At 39.9% G+C, this 17,871-nt stretch overlaps 1 protein-coding gene across 7 annotated transcripts in view; it reads left to right on the top strand.

The window, feature by feature from the left end:
* Window positions 1–6,220: 6,220 nt before the first annotated feature.
* crybg2 (crystallin beta-gamma domain containing 2) overlaps window positions 6,221–17,871 on the top strand; it is a 66,579-nt gene continuing 54,928 nt past the window's right edge. For 2 of the 7 annotated variants that reach the window (XM_050033831.1, XM_050033830.1), the window contains exon 1: window positions 6,222–6,590. In XM_050033831.1, the coding sequence (XP_049889788.1) occupies window positions 6,391–6,590 (200 nt within the window). In that variant the 5' untranslated portion in view covers window positions 6,222–6,390. Of the gene's footprint in view, window positions 6,591–17,871 lie in introns of all 7 variants that reach the window. The other 5 variants (XM_050033828.1, XM_050033829.1, XM_050033827.1 and 2 more) reach the window with 3 other exon arrangements.

Genomic DNA, 17,871 nt, shown 5'->3' with positions numbered 1-17,871 from the left:
GCTTTATTTCAACCGAAAGATTCCAAGGGTGATAGTGTTAGGTAGCAGGCGTGTGTGTATGTGTGTGTGTGTGTGCGTGTGTGTGTGTTATTCACTGGGCATGGCAGAGACAATACAAAGATACTTTTCTCTGGATCCGATGTTCACTTTCAGTTTTAGTTACTGACAGACAGTCGCTGCATATTAACAAAACAACCCTCTCTTTTTTTCAAGCACAGATGACAGCGTCTTTTTTCAGAGGAGCATGCCTTTAATCGTACAGAACATCATCGGGGTTTATCTCCTGGGTTCATCCCTTCATCGCTGACCTTAGTGTTTGACTTTCGGTTGCAGTTATTTTTTAGTCAGCAGTGAAGGCCATATATGTGGGTGTGGGGCACTGAGTAATAGCATAAGGTTGTGACGCCGTAGGAATCCGCTAAATGGGTCTAAAGGTTTAACATATAAAGATAATAAATGTCGGTTTATATCACCATATTTAGGCAGGTCTCTTTACTAAAGAGGCTATCAAACAGTATCGATCAGTCCTCTGTGTGCTTGAGAGTGAGAAGTTTGCAGAGTAACCCGACCGCTGATAAACTAGAATTTTCATCACAAAATATTTCATCACAAAAACTGTATTTACAAAACTCAAAGTTTGTGACACCTAGTTGTGCAATATGAGAAATCAGGCACTACTATGCTCAGCTACTGTTACAGTAAGACAATACCAGGCAGGTTCAGTCTGTAGCTAGGCCTACTTTTTTCAACTTCCACAGGGCCCAAAAATCCCTGCATTCACTGTATTTTAATTTAATTTTTTTGGTAAATGGATTCACTGTAATTTTGTTTGAGAATGTGGGAAAATGCACCACTAAAGGTGACACAACGATGACTTTAAAAAAGTAGTTTCACTTTTTATGAAATACATTTACAGACAGTGAGATAAGAAGATCGATAACACATAGAGTTCCCTACTTGTTTTATGACTGATGCAATAAATGGTCAATGAATTAATGCGATAAGGACCGAAACCAAGCTTTATTGTTTCACCTCCCAGTGAACAACTTAAGTTACTGTCAACATTTGCTGTACTATTAACATAAAAAACACCCAATTCTTTAATACCCAGATCAATATATTCACATGCCTTTAAAAAAATCATGAATTCACTTATGATATTGTAAAAAGCCATCATTAAAGCTGCCTCATATTTCTTTAGTGTAACAGTAGCCGCCCACGTTGGTTGCACCACTTATCATGAAGAGATAACGAGAGATAAGAGACTGAAAACAAACCTTTCATGATCTAATTTCTATAAGGAAGGTAATTAAAATGAAATCATAGTATCCCTCATTACGCTGGGATTCCCCTGCAGCAACCTTCAGGGACACTGTGTGGTAAGTGTGAGATCCTGGGTTTGGGGGGAGGGTTGTAATTTTAGTTTAGTTTTTTTTATTAATAAAATATATCTGAAAATACACATTGCCATGAATCCAACATAATCGCAATAATAAATTAGCCTATCTGTAAAACAAAACAAAACAAAAAAAAACTTACAGTATACAACACTGATGATAGCTACCTGTTACCTATGAATCCTTGTGCAATCATGTTAGCTAGCTAACACTCAATCGCTGAGCAGCACCTGTCCATAACAGCGAGGTGAACTAGTTAACTAATAATTATGTACTACACTGAAACATGTTGGCCTGTTAGCTACATTATCATTTCAAGTGTAAAGACTTTTCTGTGAGCCACAATGGATCGTTTTGTAACTTTTCAAGCAAGAGACTCTAAAGGTGCGGACATACCAAACCGACATCAAAGAACTAGCGGCGACGAAAGCCAACTATTGCGTTGTCTACGTCACCTCACGTGTCAGTTGCATTTGAACACACTGCACAGACTACATCTGACAGCCAAGTAGCCCGCATGAGAGAGAGCAGAGTGAGAGAGTGGTACATCCTGTCAGCTGAGGGGTTTCCTATTTGTGCAGCCGAGCACCGCAGCACCTCCACGGACTATTACATCCAGACGGTCCCGGTGTTTCCTCCGCAGGGTCCACTTCACTCAGCTGCCCAATAAACCCGCTGCTACTGTACTTCCCACTTTAACCTGAATAACAAACCAGGGCTCAGTGCTCCGGTTGGATCCAAACGGAGAGCCAGGGCTAGCTCAGAGACTAGCGGAGGCTAACTGGCTGTGCTTCCCTCCGGTCATGCTTCGGCTAATGCTCCACTAGCCGCTCCCAGCTAGCTCCGGTTTGTTATTCAGGTTAAAGTGGAAAGAAGCAGCTGATCTGTCGGGCAGCTGAGTGAAGTGGAGCCTGAGGAGGAAGCTCCGGTTAGCCCCGGTTTCACTAGAGGCAGATTCACTCGCTACAGGGGCGAGGGAATAAAACCTGAATAGCCAATCAGAGTGATCTCTCTCACTGACAAGCTCCGCCGCCGATTCAACATGCTCAGTCAGCGCCAACGCCGAAGTGCTGACTGTGCGGGACACACCGCAAAAACTAGGCCGACAGACACTCACCGGCGGTCTGAATTTGGTTGACGGCCGACCGTCGGCTTGGTGTGTCAGGGCCTTTAAATTCTGTCCACCTCAGGAACAAACATGATCTATAAATATATGAATGTGCCAATAATTATTATTTTAATAGCTTAGTGTTATGTGCACCATAAAGGAGCACATGGCACTTTAGGCCGCCCTGCTGTTGTAGGCCCAGTTGAACATGCAACTTCAGCCTCGCCACCGCTCTGTCTCACTTTCAGCTAAGGAGTCCTTGGCCTGAAAAATGTTGAAGACTCCTGTCTAAGATATTTTTACTCAGTGCTCAGTTATGAGAATTTTTAGGCAATTCTGAGCAACAAACAGAAGAATTGGAAGACATTTAGCAACACAATCTGCCTTTTGCATCAGCTGAGGCTTGAACTCACAACCTCTGAGACTAAGAATCAGTTTCTATGTCACTGAGCTGATTAGTTAGGCAGATTTCAAACCACTGTAAAAAATTCAGTTATCGAAACAAAAATCTGAAAATACACATATTGCATCTAGACAGCATGGAGATGTTGGTAATTTGTTTGTAACAATGATTGATTTGCTCCATAAGTGAAAAACTGATGTTTAAAATTGCCATTTTTACATTGACTCCAATTGTTCACATTAGAGCAAAATTCAAAATGCTGTCAAAAATTCAGTTTTTGAGATAAAATTCTGAAATTTGCCACACATCATCTACCATGACTCTAGAATTTTGTCATTTTTTTCATGAACATTGAAGATTTATTTAGCAAGAATTTGCATGTATATGTTTACAGTACCGTTTACAGTCAAACATTTTGATGCACTGTAGGCTCAATTTTTGATAAATCAAAAATCTGAGAAACGTAGTTTTTGTAGGACAGTCTGAAGATGCTCTGTAGCAAGTTTGGTGTCAATTGAGCAAAAATTGTGGGAGGAGATAGGTTTAAGAAGTTTTACAGTTTTTGAAAAAAACAGAGTGATGAACTTCATAATTTTTAATAGGTTTAAGTGTACAAAAGTTTCTTCAGTATCGGGGCTACAGTTTGATGAAAGTTGTGAAGTTGTAGCACGTATGGTTGATTTGTTAAGAATTTTCAAAGTTTTGAACTTTAGACGCTTGCTGTAGCGCCACCATCAGGACTATTGGCTTGAGTGTACAGCTGAGGATATCTGGCATGAGACTGGACCTTTGTGCAAAGTTTGGTGAGTTTTCACCCATGGGAAGTATGATTTCCTCGGAAGAAGAAGAAGAAGAATACCTAGGATTACAATAGTGTCCTGGCAGCAAAACATGAAATTGGGACTGCCAATCTCATATATATATTCAATAGTCAATAGTCAACAGAATATTAGAATAAATATTAGAATAAATAAGGACCCAAACCAAAAATAATTAGATTATTTCTTTTAACCCTTACATATGGGTATTATCACTCAATCTTTACCTTGCATGTCCCCAGGGTTGCTGTGTAGTTAATTACACACAAGTAAATTAAGAAATATTTGTGCTATGTAGGCACAGTATTGACTGAGACTTTATTTTGACGGAAGGTCTCAAGATCAGACAATAGAGCAGAACAATTTGGGACTACTGAGATAAGACGATGGACACCTCTCTACCACTCTCATATACCTCTCACACAGCAGCTTACTGTCTTTGAGTGGACTGAGCCATAGACTTGAGCGGGCTGGTAGCGCCATCGTGAGGCAGAGTAAGCCACATGCATACAAACGTGTGCACAGGCTGCGTAATCAGACTTGTGATCAGGTTGCAAACTGCAGAGTGACCACAAGATGTCGACAATTATCCACTGTGGTATCTTCACATAATGAGGAGATATTTCACAGTTATTAGTATACAAAAGTATATTACACAAGCTATAATTTGATGTAATTATCTTTATCCTGAGCATTTACAATTAATGTCCTTGCAAGCATGGGTGAAGTATGAGATAATGGGCCCCTGGGCACAGATATGCACAGGCCCCACCACTGCAGAGGAACAAGATACACAGTGTCCCTGAGGCAATGTTATGTCTTTTTATTTGGGTTGTTTTGTGTCTCGCTGTGGTTGTTTTGCCCCATTTTGCAGTTCCTTTGCATCTCTTAGTGAGTCTAATTTAAGCGACATTTTGCAGATGAAGGTAAGAGTGGCCCCCTTGACACTGTAGGCCCCTGGGCTGATAGGCCAGTTAAGTAATAGATCCATACTTTCATGTGCTCCTGGTTGTTAGGGATAGGAATCAGGAGGCCCCAGGATACGACATTGCCACGATACTTAAGTGACAATGCAATATCATTACAATTTTAAGTCTTTTGCTCATGCTGAGTATTGCTTTAACATAAATTGCAATATATTACTTTTTTTAACCTGCAAATTATGTCCCGGAAGCAACACTTTGTTAACATCTCTTTTATCTAGTGGACAAAAAATAAATGTTTTTATTATTCCAGTCGGCTACCTACCAAAAGTTTAGTTTGTATTTGCACTATTACGAATTCAAATAATTTTAAAAAATGATATTTGGCATGCATGTATGATACAGTATTGCCATGTAAAATATCTTGATCACGCTGTAACAATTTCTCCCCCACCCATACCAGATATTATCTCCCATCATCAGACATGCATCCCATAAATGCACAGGTTTCATGTAGCATGTTATTAAGAACATTCTAATATGTTTATAAAACATGACATTATCCGGTTTTGTGAGGGATAAACTGATAAAGCCAGGGTCTTATTTCCATCCTTGCTGTGTTTAGTCAACAAGACTTTTATCAAGATGAAGACGATCCATTTTGTTTTATTTTTTGCCCTGACACATACAAGCTACTCGAACCTACTTAAAATGAGTGATTAGATGAGAGAGATTTCCTCCAATGTCATTCTTCTAATTTATGGCTCACAATAACGTCTCACAGTGAAATAGTATGGGTATAATATGCATTTCCTGAATCCTTAGAGTCCTGTGAGAACTCCAATTTCTGAGTTTTGTGTCCCTGATGTTTCTAGATGCCGCAGAGCTTCAAGAAAAGATCAAATTTAGGCGAAAATGTGTGTCATTGACTGTTCAAAGGGCTACAGTTGCCTCAGTATTTGTCAGAAAGATGCACAACTGAGCTTGAATGAAAGCCATAAAGGTCCACTTTAAAATGACACCTAACACAATATTATAAAACACTGAAAAATGTCCTGCCCATGAGCCTAAACCAGGATGTGCACCAACGTCTAAAATGCAATTTACTTTAGGGGTGGTTCACTTCATGAGCTGGTTACTGTGACACAGCTGCCACTCAGGGATGTCTATCATACCAAAATATCATCTACAGACATGGGCATTTTCATAAATTATTACTAAGTGTTGCCACCTTGAGTGGTGCTGAAATCTGGTCTGGCCCATGGACTAATATCTGGCTTTAGAAATGCTGGGAAATAGAAAAACTGGGGACATTTTTATCATAAAAGCAGACCAACATTAAAATATAAAACTTGGAGACACACAGCATGTAACACCGTGACTGATTCGTACATTAAAGTTATTTAAATGAGCTAATTTCGATTTATTTTACTGCATAAAATGGCAGTGGCGACTCACCTGGAGGCAGTGTGGTAGGGAGGCTGTCTGGGTGTTGCTCCTCAGAGGGCGTGTCGCCTCGCCACACCTGAGTTCTGTATAACTGCTCCACACACAAAATGAAGCAGCACGAGCAGCTGTCAGGCTGTCATCTGTCAACAAGTGCCATCCGCGCGGCTCTCTTCCTCTCCGCGACTGTTTTCATCAGCTTTTAATGAACCGATCATCAGCGGAACTGTAGCTGCGACTCGTGTAAACACCCGCCGGTCCCGCTGCGTCCTCGGTGACTTGAGGCTCGGCAGAGATGGCGAAGAGTAGTACACCCAGGAGGTCACTGAAGAGTCTGTTCTCCAAGAAAGAAGTGAGCCACGATGACTCGGTGGAGAAGAGTGGGGACAAGAATGAAGGACAGAAGAAGAGATTTCAGTTCTTAAAGTTCAAGTCAAAGCCGAAGACTGACCCTGGCCCCGTGAAGGCTGTTCATGGGAGCCAGCAGCTGCTCAGGTATGCATGCAGAATGTCATGAATATGGCCATTTTTCCTGCCTGTGCATGTCTCATGTGCAGTGACATAAAGCAGCTTCTGAAGCCTGTAAGATAACAGTTTTAATGTATGTAGCCTACAGCTGCTCCAAATGTATATTCAACTTTTTCAGATGCATCATTGACCTTTAGCTTTCAATGAACCCATGCTGTTGTTGCAGTCTTTATTAGCATGCACCAATAATACACAAACATTATGCATCTTGTTTAAAGTCTGGGCCTTTTAGATTGATGCTTTCCAGTTGAGTCTTTACTTGTGCTGAATGAGATGAGTAACTCAGATCTCATCACACAGCAGGCTGTCCACAAGTCAATGCAGACATTTATCACTCCATGAAGTATTTAATGAGGTTAATGATGGCTGAAAAGGGTCATTTCCTGCACTGTGCCAAATCCATTCCCTTAGAATTACCATGACTTTGTAGATGACTGAGCTGATAGTGATTTAGATCACCCACAAGGACATTTCTGTCCAGACAGGACTGTCGAAACAGGGACTGTGAAATCCATAAAATTTAGTCCATTCTTTCAGTCATTATGAAACCGTGCAAAAGAGCAAATGAAATTGGAGAAATTAAACCTTCTTCAGTTCTTTAAAAGCATGCAGAATCCTTCAGGAACATGCAGTAAAACAGCTTATGGATAGTTTTAGTAAAGTCAAACATTGCAGCTGTAGCACTATGAGTATTAAGTCAAAGACAACACACATGATCAATTATTTGTTGTATACTACATAAACTAATTGATTATCTGTTATTTGTCATTTTCTAAGGAAAAATACCAAAAATTCTCTGGCTCTGGCTTCCTGGTTTGTTAGTCTTCTGTAATACTTAAACTAAATATCTTTGCTTTTCAACTGTTAGGTGGGTGAAACAAGCAACTTAAAGACCGCCTGCGTTCTTTTCTGGGTTTTTGAAATGGAAACACCTGCTGAGCCATTAGCAAAAAGCAGTGACGTAAGTTAGAGCATTCATAATGATAATCAAAGGATCACCTGAAAATTTGATATCAGTTGAAAATTATGCTATATTTAGAATATTTTCATTGGTTTATCTAGCTGTCAGACAGCCCTTTCTGATATCTGACATCTTTTAAAAAACAGTAATTTTGCCTCACAGAACACAGGAGGTCTACCGCTGCTTGATTGTTGAGTTTGTTTATATTATTTTGTAACTTTTAGGGCTGTAGCAAATACCTGTTTTTGGACTCCGGAGCTTTGGTCTTAATCAACATTGAATCACAGGGAGGGGGCTGAACGTAAATGCTCAATAATGTGCTCCGAATCTGAGACAATGCTTGACAAAGCTGTGAAACAGAATTACAGAAAAGGAAAACTGGCACCAACAAATTTATAATTTGAGATTTATATTTATAAGATTCAGAGCTTCTGTTACCCAGGTTTGAGGCAGCACTGCAGGATGGTCTCCCCTGAGCTGTCCACCCTGTTAGCTCAAGCTAATGTAGCAGCAGCGGCTAGCATCCAACACCAAGCCGTTAAACTGTCCTAACAAACTCACACCCGCACTGAAATGACTCGACTCTCTCATTAAACCCGTTAATGACCGTTCGGTAACGTTAGCTGTGTAAGTTCGTCCTGTCACTGCGTGTGCGGGCAAACTCACCAACTGTCAGCGCAGTGCGGGGCTCAAAAATTTGAAAGTTTGGATTTGAACACATGGAGAACACTACAGGGAAGCTACAGAACGATAAAAATGGCTTTAAAAAGACAAAAACAAAACTATTTTCCGACATTTTAAACACCAAACTGAGAAAATAATTGGCAGAATATTTGATGATGACAATACTTATTTGTTGCATCATTAATATTATGTAAAAGGCATTGTAAACAAAATAACAAGACACATTTGTGTTGACTACAAAGTAGAGACTGTCTGATGCTGTTCTTTGTTAACAGTGTATATAACAAACAGACAGAGACAAGACACGATCCCTGAAATGTGGTCATTTGTACTTATAGTCATGGAATTTTAGGCATGAATGCCAGAGGCAGGCTGTTTAACAGCTGAGCAATGAAGTCATTATTGTCAACAGAGCTAGAAACAACATCCCCTAGACTGCGATGTGCTCATTTCTAAACCAAACTGGCTCTTTAACAAGAAAAACAAACATATTGATCGACTTAAACTATGATCCTAAAACAAGGATCAGTGGTTCTGAATTACTACTGATATATTTGTGATCAGCCAATATTGACAGATAGGTCAGTCCAACAGTCCAAACTAGTGTGCTGCTTTAGTTCATCACTGCTGCTAACAGTGGACCGTACTGATAACACTGATATACTCTAATTTATCTTTCTGCTGTCAGAACCACAAATGGGCTAAAATGTTTATTCCTGTTTATATGCAACACTTGCAAACATCAAATACAGGCACTGCTATCACTTACACAATATCTCTGCCAGGCATTGCATTTTCACCACTTGCAGCCTCACCCTGGACCTGTATCCATATATCTTGATTGTTTAACAGTGCCGTATTATTGATGCAAAGTGAAAACATCAATACATGATGTCAACATTAAGATATGCCTTTATTTTGAAAGTCCCATGGCAGGTCTGTGTCACCATTTCTGTCCCAGCACGCTATCTTCCTTAATATTCAAACTGTGCTTGTGGCTTTGTGCCAGACAGACAACGGCAGGCAGCCAAGAAAATGACAGTGGGTCTCATTCACCAACTGTTTTTAAAAAGAACATTTTTATGAAAACCCACTTGTGCAAGATTCTGACATTGACTAGTGTTTTGTTTATGTGGAATTTGTTCTAAGGTAAGAACAGAATCTACGCACACTCAAGAGCACTCTTATGCGTATTTTGTGCTGACATGTCTGTGCAGAATAATTATTATATTTTACACAAATATTTTGATTGTTTTACAGAAATTATTATAGTTAACATTACCCTAACACTTCAGATCATACTAGTTATGTTAATGGGAACCATGCCTTCTAATAAATATTGATTGATTAGGCCGGAAATTATCACAGGCAGGTCAGGCGGTTGGGACAAAAAGTGACAAAGCAGCAGTCTGAGTAGCCTAAGTTATTAATAACTTACAGAAACATGATGTGAAATCTACCTTCAACTTCTCTCCCCCTGTCTCTGTCTCCCTCTGAACACACACAAGCACACGTTGGAGAGTCCTGCGCTGCTCATTTCTGCCCTCAGTCCTGACCTTTGTGCTACTGTAGTGCACGCAGTTCTTAGTTTAACCCTAACCCTAACCCATGAGGATATTTACATACACATATACATTATTTTTTATTGTGCAAAACAACCATGACCCCTTTTTGGCGATGTAATCCAGCAGCTTCTGTCTCACCACTTTCTGAAAGGCTCGTGGGTTCCGCACCCCCTTTATTGCAAAAAGTGGTGTGCTCCACCCTGTAGCACTGGCATAGATTAAAAAAAATCTTGGTTTTGAATCTATAAAGGCTCAGGTTAGCTACCCTAGCTCTGGTATTGTGATTCTGGGCTTCTTCTAAGATAACTAGGGGTTCTGCCATTTAGGACCATATTAAGCTGGATATGATGCACTCTATCCTCAACTAGGAGCCATTGGAGCTCAAAGAACTAAAACCTGCTCACATGACTCCTGTGATCCAGCCCTAGCACTACTACCATAATGTTTCATGCTACTTTTAGTTTCTGTTTCAAGGCTTATTGAGGCCCAAATATGATGAACTACCAGCATAGTCCAACTGGCATCAGACTAAGCTGTAAGCCAACAGCCAGTGTCAGCAAATATTGTATCGTCTTCCAAAGAGTTGCTTTTAAAGCCACTTAAAGAGCTTTTAAAATTCATTTTTTAAGCATTCAACAAATGAAGAATGTCAAATGTCCTGGATGTTGACAAAGGACTGTATCAACCGTACACTATGTATAAGCAAAGGGGTGTGAAGATACACACAGGTGAGGCTGGAGTTGAGCCTCAAGTCACATGACAGGACAATGTAATCATGTTGTTCATGTGGTTGTAGACCAGACTGAGTGACAGCTTGTGTTTGCACAAGAAAAAAAAAAAAAAAAGATGGACTGGCAGTGCGAGAACTGCGTTTGCACACAAGAGCTGCACACAGGGGTTACGCAAGGGTAAAATTTAACTACGCACACATTAATTTAAAAAGATAAATACAAGCTTCATGTTAATATTAATTTTCATGACAAAAGTATGATACATTAAAACAAAATGAAAATGATAGTGTTATTTCCCTGAGCAGCCACTAACATCATTGGAGTTTGACTGTTAATAACTTCCTGAAAACATTAATGAGCTCCTATATTAAAGTGGTTTGCAGTGTATGAGTGTACTCCTTAGTTGCTGACATTGTGGATGAATGTCCTAGATCAGATTTAAAGCCAGACGTAGACTAAATCTGTTTTTGTTTTTAGTTAAAGATTAAGTTTTAATCCATGCCCAGGGTTTTATCAGACATGGATTTGAGGATTTTAGGGTCTAAGAAATACATCTTAAAGCTATTTTGTTTGTTTTGACTCCATAGCAAATTATACAGTTCAAGGGGATGTCAAAGTCATGTTGGACTTATTGGAAACTGTAATTTCTAACCTATGAAATGACAGAGAAAGCACTCAAGTTGCCTTTTCAAACAAGTCAATCACACCCTGAGTTTTAGTGTCAAGGTTTGGCCGGCTTTCGAGTGAAGATGCAGTTTCAATGAAGTACTGTTGAGAAACCTGCCGCTCTGCATGCTTACTGCATTGTCTAAGAACTACTAATCAATTACAACACAGATACACACGCACACACACACACACACACACACAAACTATCCTTGTGGCCAAGGATACATCCGCAACATCTTAGTCACAGTTGAAGCTCAGATGTCTCAACTTAGCTGTGTTTATATCAGACATTATTCAGAACAATGAGGTCAAAGTGAGTCACTGTATTGTGGAACCTGTCTTTGTGTAGGAACTGTGGTTACATAAAGTGAGTTTGCTGCAGTCCTCTCAGTAGAAATATTTGATCATCCTCAAACATTTTTATTGAAGCAGAGTGAACTAATAATGTGACCTAGCCTGCATTGTTAGTGAATGTGAGTTGAAGTACATGGAAACATGTACTGTCCCTGTGTATCATTCTGGGTCACCTCTCCAGATTCTGAAGTTTTTGCGGGCAGAACTCTCAACGAAATCATTTTTTCCTTAGGAGCAGTTTGTGGAGTTTGAGTTGCCGGGTAGATAACTGATCAGTTGATCAGATCAGAGGTGATTAGATCAGATCGATTGATGAGAAGAGCAGCTGTTGTGAGAGCGAGTGAATGCAAAAGTGTACCCCCAGCTCAGTGAACGGTTAAGTTTCACTTTCACTGTGCCCGGCGTTCTGCTGCTCCGACTGTGCCCAGAGTACGCTCTGCACTCTGAGAGTGTGGTGCAATTAATAATAAAACGGTGCAAATATTCCAACAGTGCTCCAAAAATAGAAAATCAATAGGTGGCTGTAGATGCTGATGTAATGGTGGGCTGCCACAAATATATGAATGTGTGGATTCCAAGGAAGCAAACTTAAAAATAGAAAAGAGAAAAGGGACTATATGCATTTAAAAAGCAGAAACTGTACATTTACCATGAAAACATAAGTTTATTTTAAAAAAGACACAATGCATGTAATGAGCGTACACTGACTGGCCATTCCTGAATGTCTGAAACTGATGTTGGAGGGCTACTTGGAGCGTCATAGTTTGGCCACAAGCATGGCTGGAAGCGTGTTAAAAAAATGCTGGAAATATCCTAACGTATTGTAAATACCCACTGTTGTTGTTTGTTGGTCACGGACACCTGCTGTCTGCTTCTTGGCAACCGTATCGCCAAGGTGTTACGCCATCCACTATCCCTTTCTACTCCTGATCAGAAAGTCAGCTCATATACATGCTATCTACATCAACTACATAACATAAGGTGCTTAAATGATAGTATGAAATATAGTAACATAACATATTGGCCACTTGCAGAAGTGTACTGTAGATTGCAAACATTTTATTCCTGCAGCTGAGATGTGTGGCTAGTAGCTTGAGGCTACATTAGCTGCTAATGACTTGAATCTTCAAACTGGACCTTCAGCATTCAAGTTGCACTGTGGGTAATGTAACTGTCAGGTTCTGACAAGGAAGAAATAAGATGATGCTCATATCCAAGTATCAGACTAATGTGTCACAATACTACAGGACTCCTACGCAACTTAATTTATGTTTCTGCTTTATTTCTTCAGATCTTTTTACATCTGGTTTTTAAATCATTTTTAAACTTTTTTTTTTTTTTTTTTTAACAGTGCTGCGTTTTGTGAACCATTTGTCTGGAATTCATCCTCAGGCGGCATTTTGCTTTGCTTTACTCTTGTCCGGCCAGTAGTGACAGGCTAGGCCACAAAGCAGTAGAAGAATTTATGGAGCCAGATTCAGTACAGTTAAAGAAAACTTTGTCAGTAAAATCAATGGTGGACTTAAAGTAGTTAATTGGAGATACTGCTGTTGAGTTTATTTCATATCTGTTCCATTCAGTCTGTTGTTCAGTGGAAGGATCACCTCTGTCTCAGCAGACAGTATTCAGTAATTTATTAACCTAATATTGAGTTGAACTTACCTTGCATGGTTCTCTACAGAGAATGACAGTGGAAGCAGCATCAGTTTTGTATGTATTTAAAGTCGACTGAGCAAATGACTGATCATGAGTCCCAACATCAGTTAGTTGTTGCCCAGAAAGTGATAGCTGTGTGCTCTGAACAATGAAAATAGTTAAACATTAACTTTATTACATCCCTTTCAGGCAAAAGCGTGTGTGATGATAGTAGTGCATGTGGGAATACAGTAGTCAGCAACAAAGTGATGCTGAAAATGTTTAATAAAGTTGCATTTAAAGCCCAATTCAAATGGCAATGTGTGGCTTAGCAGAGAGACAATAGACTGTAACTGTAACACAGAGTAGGACGACCTACATAGTGTGCCACCATGCTTAGCCATGAACATAAAGGTTAACAAAGACTGTTTGAGCTCCTGCAGAGGAACCACAGAGTAAACTCAGCTTCCCAAAAGTTATTTTTGCTGTGACATTCCAGGTAGAAGTCATCCAACAGGACCTTAGAAGTCATTTATGTGTTTGCCGAGAGTTAAACGAGCAGATGGGTAGCTCTCTTGTGTTTGCAGTAAATATGAAGGTGGAGCTAGCAGTCGAGTTAGCTTAGCTTAGCATCAAGACTGGAAACAGAAAGCAGCAAGCCTCAAAGGTCAGTGGTGTTGTGGAGGGCATACGCAGGTACAGGGTATATTCACCTCTTCTTTCAGTATACCAAAAAGCCATTGGAATAAACACAAGGGTATACCCACTGTCTCCTTAGTAACCATACCCATCTAACTAGTAGTACACCCACCTCATAAACTACCACTACACCTCTGTCGAAGGTAACAAATTCTGGCCCTAGCACCTCTATAACTCATGCTAGCTGTTTTTCCTTGCGTATGGTCTTTCTGCTAAGCTAACCAACAACTGACTCCAGCTACATTTTAATGTACTGACATAAAAGTGAATAAGCATATCCAACCATCAAGCAAGGAAACTCTGTCTGTTTTTCTGTGTCCTTCACATATTTCGAGAAGTGTTGGTCTGATCTACTTCTCACTTAGTAAGTGTATTGCTGGTTACCCGGTACATTGTTGAATTTGGTGCAATGTGGACTCGCGGCACGTTCCATATGAATAAACTTTGAATAAACAAGCAAGCAGTGCTCTTTGGCTCTGTGCAGCAGTGGGGGCGGGGCTTCAGGGCTCTACGGAGAGTGACGTATGTTGTCTTAAAGTGCACTTAGCTGGTGTTGCACCTGTGTTTCTGGCTGCTGCAGCTGTTTTTCTTTGCCATATTTACTTATAACACTAATTACTTTCGTGACAGCAACAAACCTCCACGAATAAAATCCACGCCCTACTTAATAACCACAGTAGTTATATTAAAGCAAGAGACTTGTATTTCACCTGTGTTTGTGACTCTGAGGAGCCATGTCAGGTGTGTTTTTCAGTAGCCGACGTAGTGATCTGGGGGCCCAAAGCAAACTCCATCTTGCTTTACTTTTTACCGTCTCTTAACTTGGAGTGTTGGTAGGCTTTTTGCAGTGGTAGAATAAGTATTCCAAACTTTTTTTCTGAAGTAAAACTATTAACTATTAATGGCAAAACTATTAATACCACAAAGTAAATATCTATCTATCTTAAAGCAACTCTTACCTTTCTTGCATTTCATACAGCACAAAATTTGAACATCCACAACTCCCGCCTCCCTCCAAAGTCCCATCCCCCTCCTCCTGCAACTCCACCTCCCTCCAAAGGCCTACTCCCCCCCTCTTCCATTACATCTGTGATAGACGTAGGCATTGGCAAGGTAACGTTGCATACACGGACGAGGAGAGCAATGAGGAGAGTAACGTTACTACCAAGTCAAACGCAACCCCGGAGTTTTAAAACTCAACCGGAGTCAGTGATGACTGATGAGTTTTAGAATAAGGTTACAGTGCTAACGTTAGATAGTAGCATAATGTTACTAGTAAGTGGAAACACACGAGGAAGATATTGTTAATGTTTCAGAGGCTACATTTGTGTCTGTTAGCTAGCATTCGCTAACGTTAGCCGTTAGCCGTTAGCAACTGGATGCTGTGTTGTCATATAATGTCCTGCACAGTCAAACGCAACCCCGGAGTTTTAAAACTGAACCGGAGTCATTGATGACTGATGAGTTTTAGAATAAGGTTACAGTGCTAACGTTAGATAGTAGCGTTAACGTTACTAGTAAGTGGAAACGCACAAGGAAGATAACATTAATGTGTCAGAGGCTACGCTACAGTAGGCTAACGTACGCCATTAGCAACTGGATGCTGTGTTGTCATATAATGTTATGTTATATTAGAAGCAAACTAAACAGTCAAATGCAACCCCGGAGTTTTGAAACTTATCCGTGGTCAGTGATGACTGATGAGTTTTAAAATATAACGTAAATGCTGACGTTAGATATTACAGGTGGCTTGGGATGTTACGCAAGTGGTTACATCAGTCGGAGGCCTCCACGTGGGGAAGACAGACAGGACAGGAGAAAACTCCGACCAATCATTGCATTTGGTCCAAATGCAATGATTGGTCGGAGTTTTCTTAGAACTATATGAGAATGGTATAATTATGAGTTTTTATCACTGGTGGAATTCACTTACATTTTAGTGTGCCGTCAGCTTATTAATAGCATTTTAACCTAAACAAAGAAAAGCGCAAAATTTCCAGAAAGGTAAGTGTTGCTTTAATTTCAGTGTAATGAATAATTATGCATCACTTTTAATTATTTGTGAATAAAATCTAATTCTGCAACATAACTACTAACATCTTTCTGTCAGATAAATGTAGTAGTACGGTGTTTTTCTGTGAAGTAGAAGTTCACAGTAAGTAGTATATCATTGAGTTGCATATTTTTTAAGTGCTTCTTGGTACAATGAGTAGAATAACAGTGTAATTCAGTATTGTTAATTTCTAAACATCATAATACATCCACTGCTGTTTGGGCTGCAGATGTATTGCTAAGGACCCAAAGAAGCACGTGTTGACTGTGAAGTTGTTTGTATTGGCGGTTCCGGAAAAAGCTGCAACAAGCATATTTTAAACAGGCACTGCACCAGTTTCCAAAACTGTGAAACCATTTTTACAAGGTGACCATGATGGTACCCATTTTCATCCATCTGCATACTGAAAACATGATGTGTTGTGGCTATAGTAAGTGTCTGCCAGTTTGCAGAAACAGATGCAAATGTGTGAGTTTCATCGCTGTAGGCCTCCCTCGCCCCGCCCCGCCCCCCCCCCCTCCCTCCCTCTCTCTATCAGTCTTGTTCTTATGCAAACAAACATTACCACATTTTATGGCACATGCAGCCAGCAAAAGTAAAGAAAGCACTCTTGTCTTGTAGTTACATCCTGTTGAACTTCATCCAAATCAATATTCTGTTTTTCAGAATGGCAGGTGTTTGTATTGTGGGTTCACAAAGTGAGAGACTTTGCATGTTTCCTTGAGTTGGCATGTAAACACACGTCACCTAGGAACCAAGATATGATGCATCCTCTCATCTCAGCATATCTTTTCTGAGCCCAAAAAAACTGCTCATTTGTCTCAAACACTCATTGTTAATTTCTTAACTGATGAGCAACCTGCTGTTGTGCAAGGAAGAAAGACAAATACACAACACTTGGTAGCTGTTTAAATACAAAAACTGTGTGCACGTGAGTGTGTTTGTTTGTCTCTTTGCATGTATGTGTGTCCATGTGAGCCTGTCATATTATATAACAGTCTCAACTCCCAACCATTTAAGCTGCATAAGGCCTTTAAAGATGGAAAAGAAAAGGTCACGCTCCTACATGGTGTGAGCTGTCAAAAAGATAGATTTACTGATACTTATCAATTCTAAATATTTGAAACCGTTTTAATACTTTCGCTGAGATACAGCAGTGCTAACTGCACTTTCTCACTCTGTCTTATTGTTAATGTTTACTACAGTCAGTCTGCTATTCTCTGCTACTAACCACAAAAAGAAAGGTCGTTCTTTTCATGTTATATTTATCTTTTAATTTTAGAAAATGATGTCCTCAATGTCAGTTTTCCCTTTGGTATCAAAGATGGTGTCAAATATCAATCTGTTTTAAGTTATTGTATTGAAATTAGAAATTCCAGTATTGTGCATATGTTTGCTGTGTGCACACTTGTGAATATGCATGGATTTTGGAGTCACAGTGGTCTATCGAATGTGGCGCTCCCACCATACACTTATTATGAGACAGTGGCCCCTGGGCACAGACATGTGAAGGCCCCACCACCTCTCCTACATGGACACCTTGCCCTTTTTGTTATGTTGTTTTGTGTCTCTTTGTAGTTGTCAGCATCTTTTTGTGGTTTTGGGTCTCTTTGAGGTAACTTTGTGCGTCCTTGTGGTTGTTCTGTGTTTCTTTGTAATCGCTTTGTGTCTCTTCGAGGTCATTTTGTGTCTCTTACTTATACTTTTTTGTAGTTGTTTTGTTTGTATTTGTAGTTTCTCTGCATCTCTTTGTTGCCTTATTGTGTCTCTTTGAAGTAATGTTGTGTCTTTTTGTAGTTCCAATGCATCTCTTTTGTGCCTCTATGTCGTCACTTTGTGTCTCTTTGAAGCTCCTTTGCATGTATTTGCGGTCATTTAGTGTCTCTTTAAAGGTCAA

The sequence above is a fragment of the Epinephelus moara genome, chromosome 22 (assembly GCF_006386435.1).
Source record: "Epinephelus moara isolate mb chromosome 22, YSFRI_EMoa_1.0, whole genome shotgun sequence".
NCBI classification, from domain to species: Eukaryota; Metazoa; Chordata; class Actinopteri; order Perciformes; family Serranidae; genus Epinephelus; species Epinephelus moara.
This window is presented reverse-complemented; position numbering and strand designations above follow the sequence as displayed.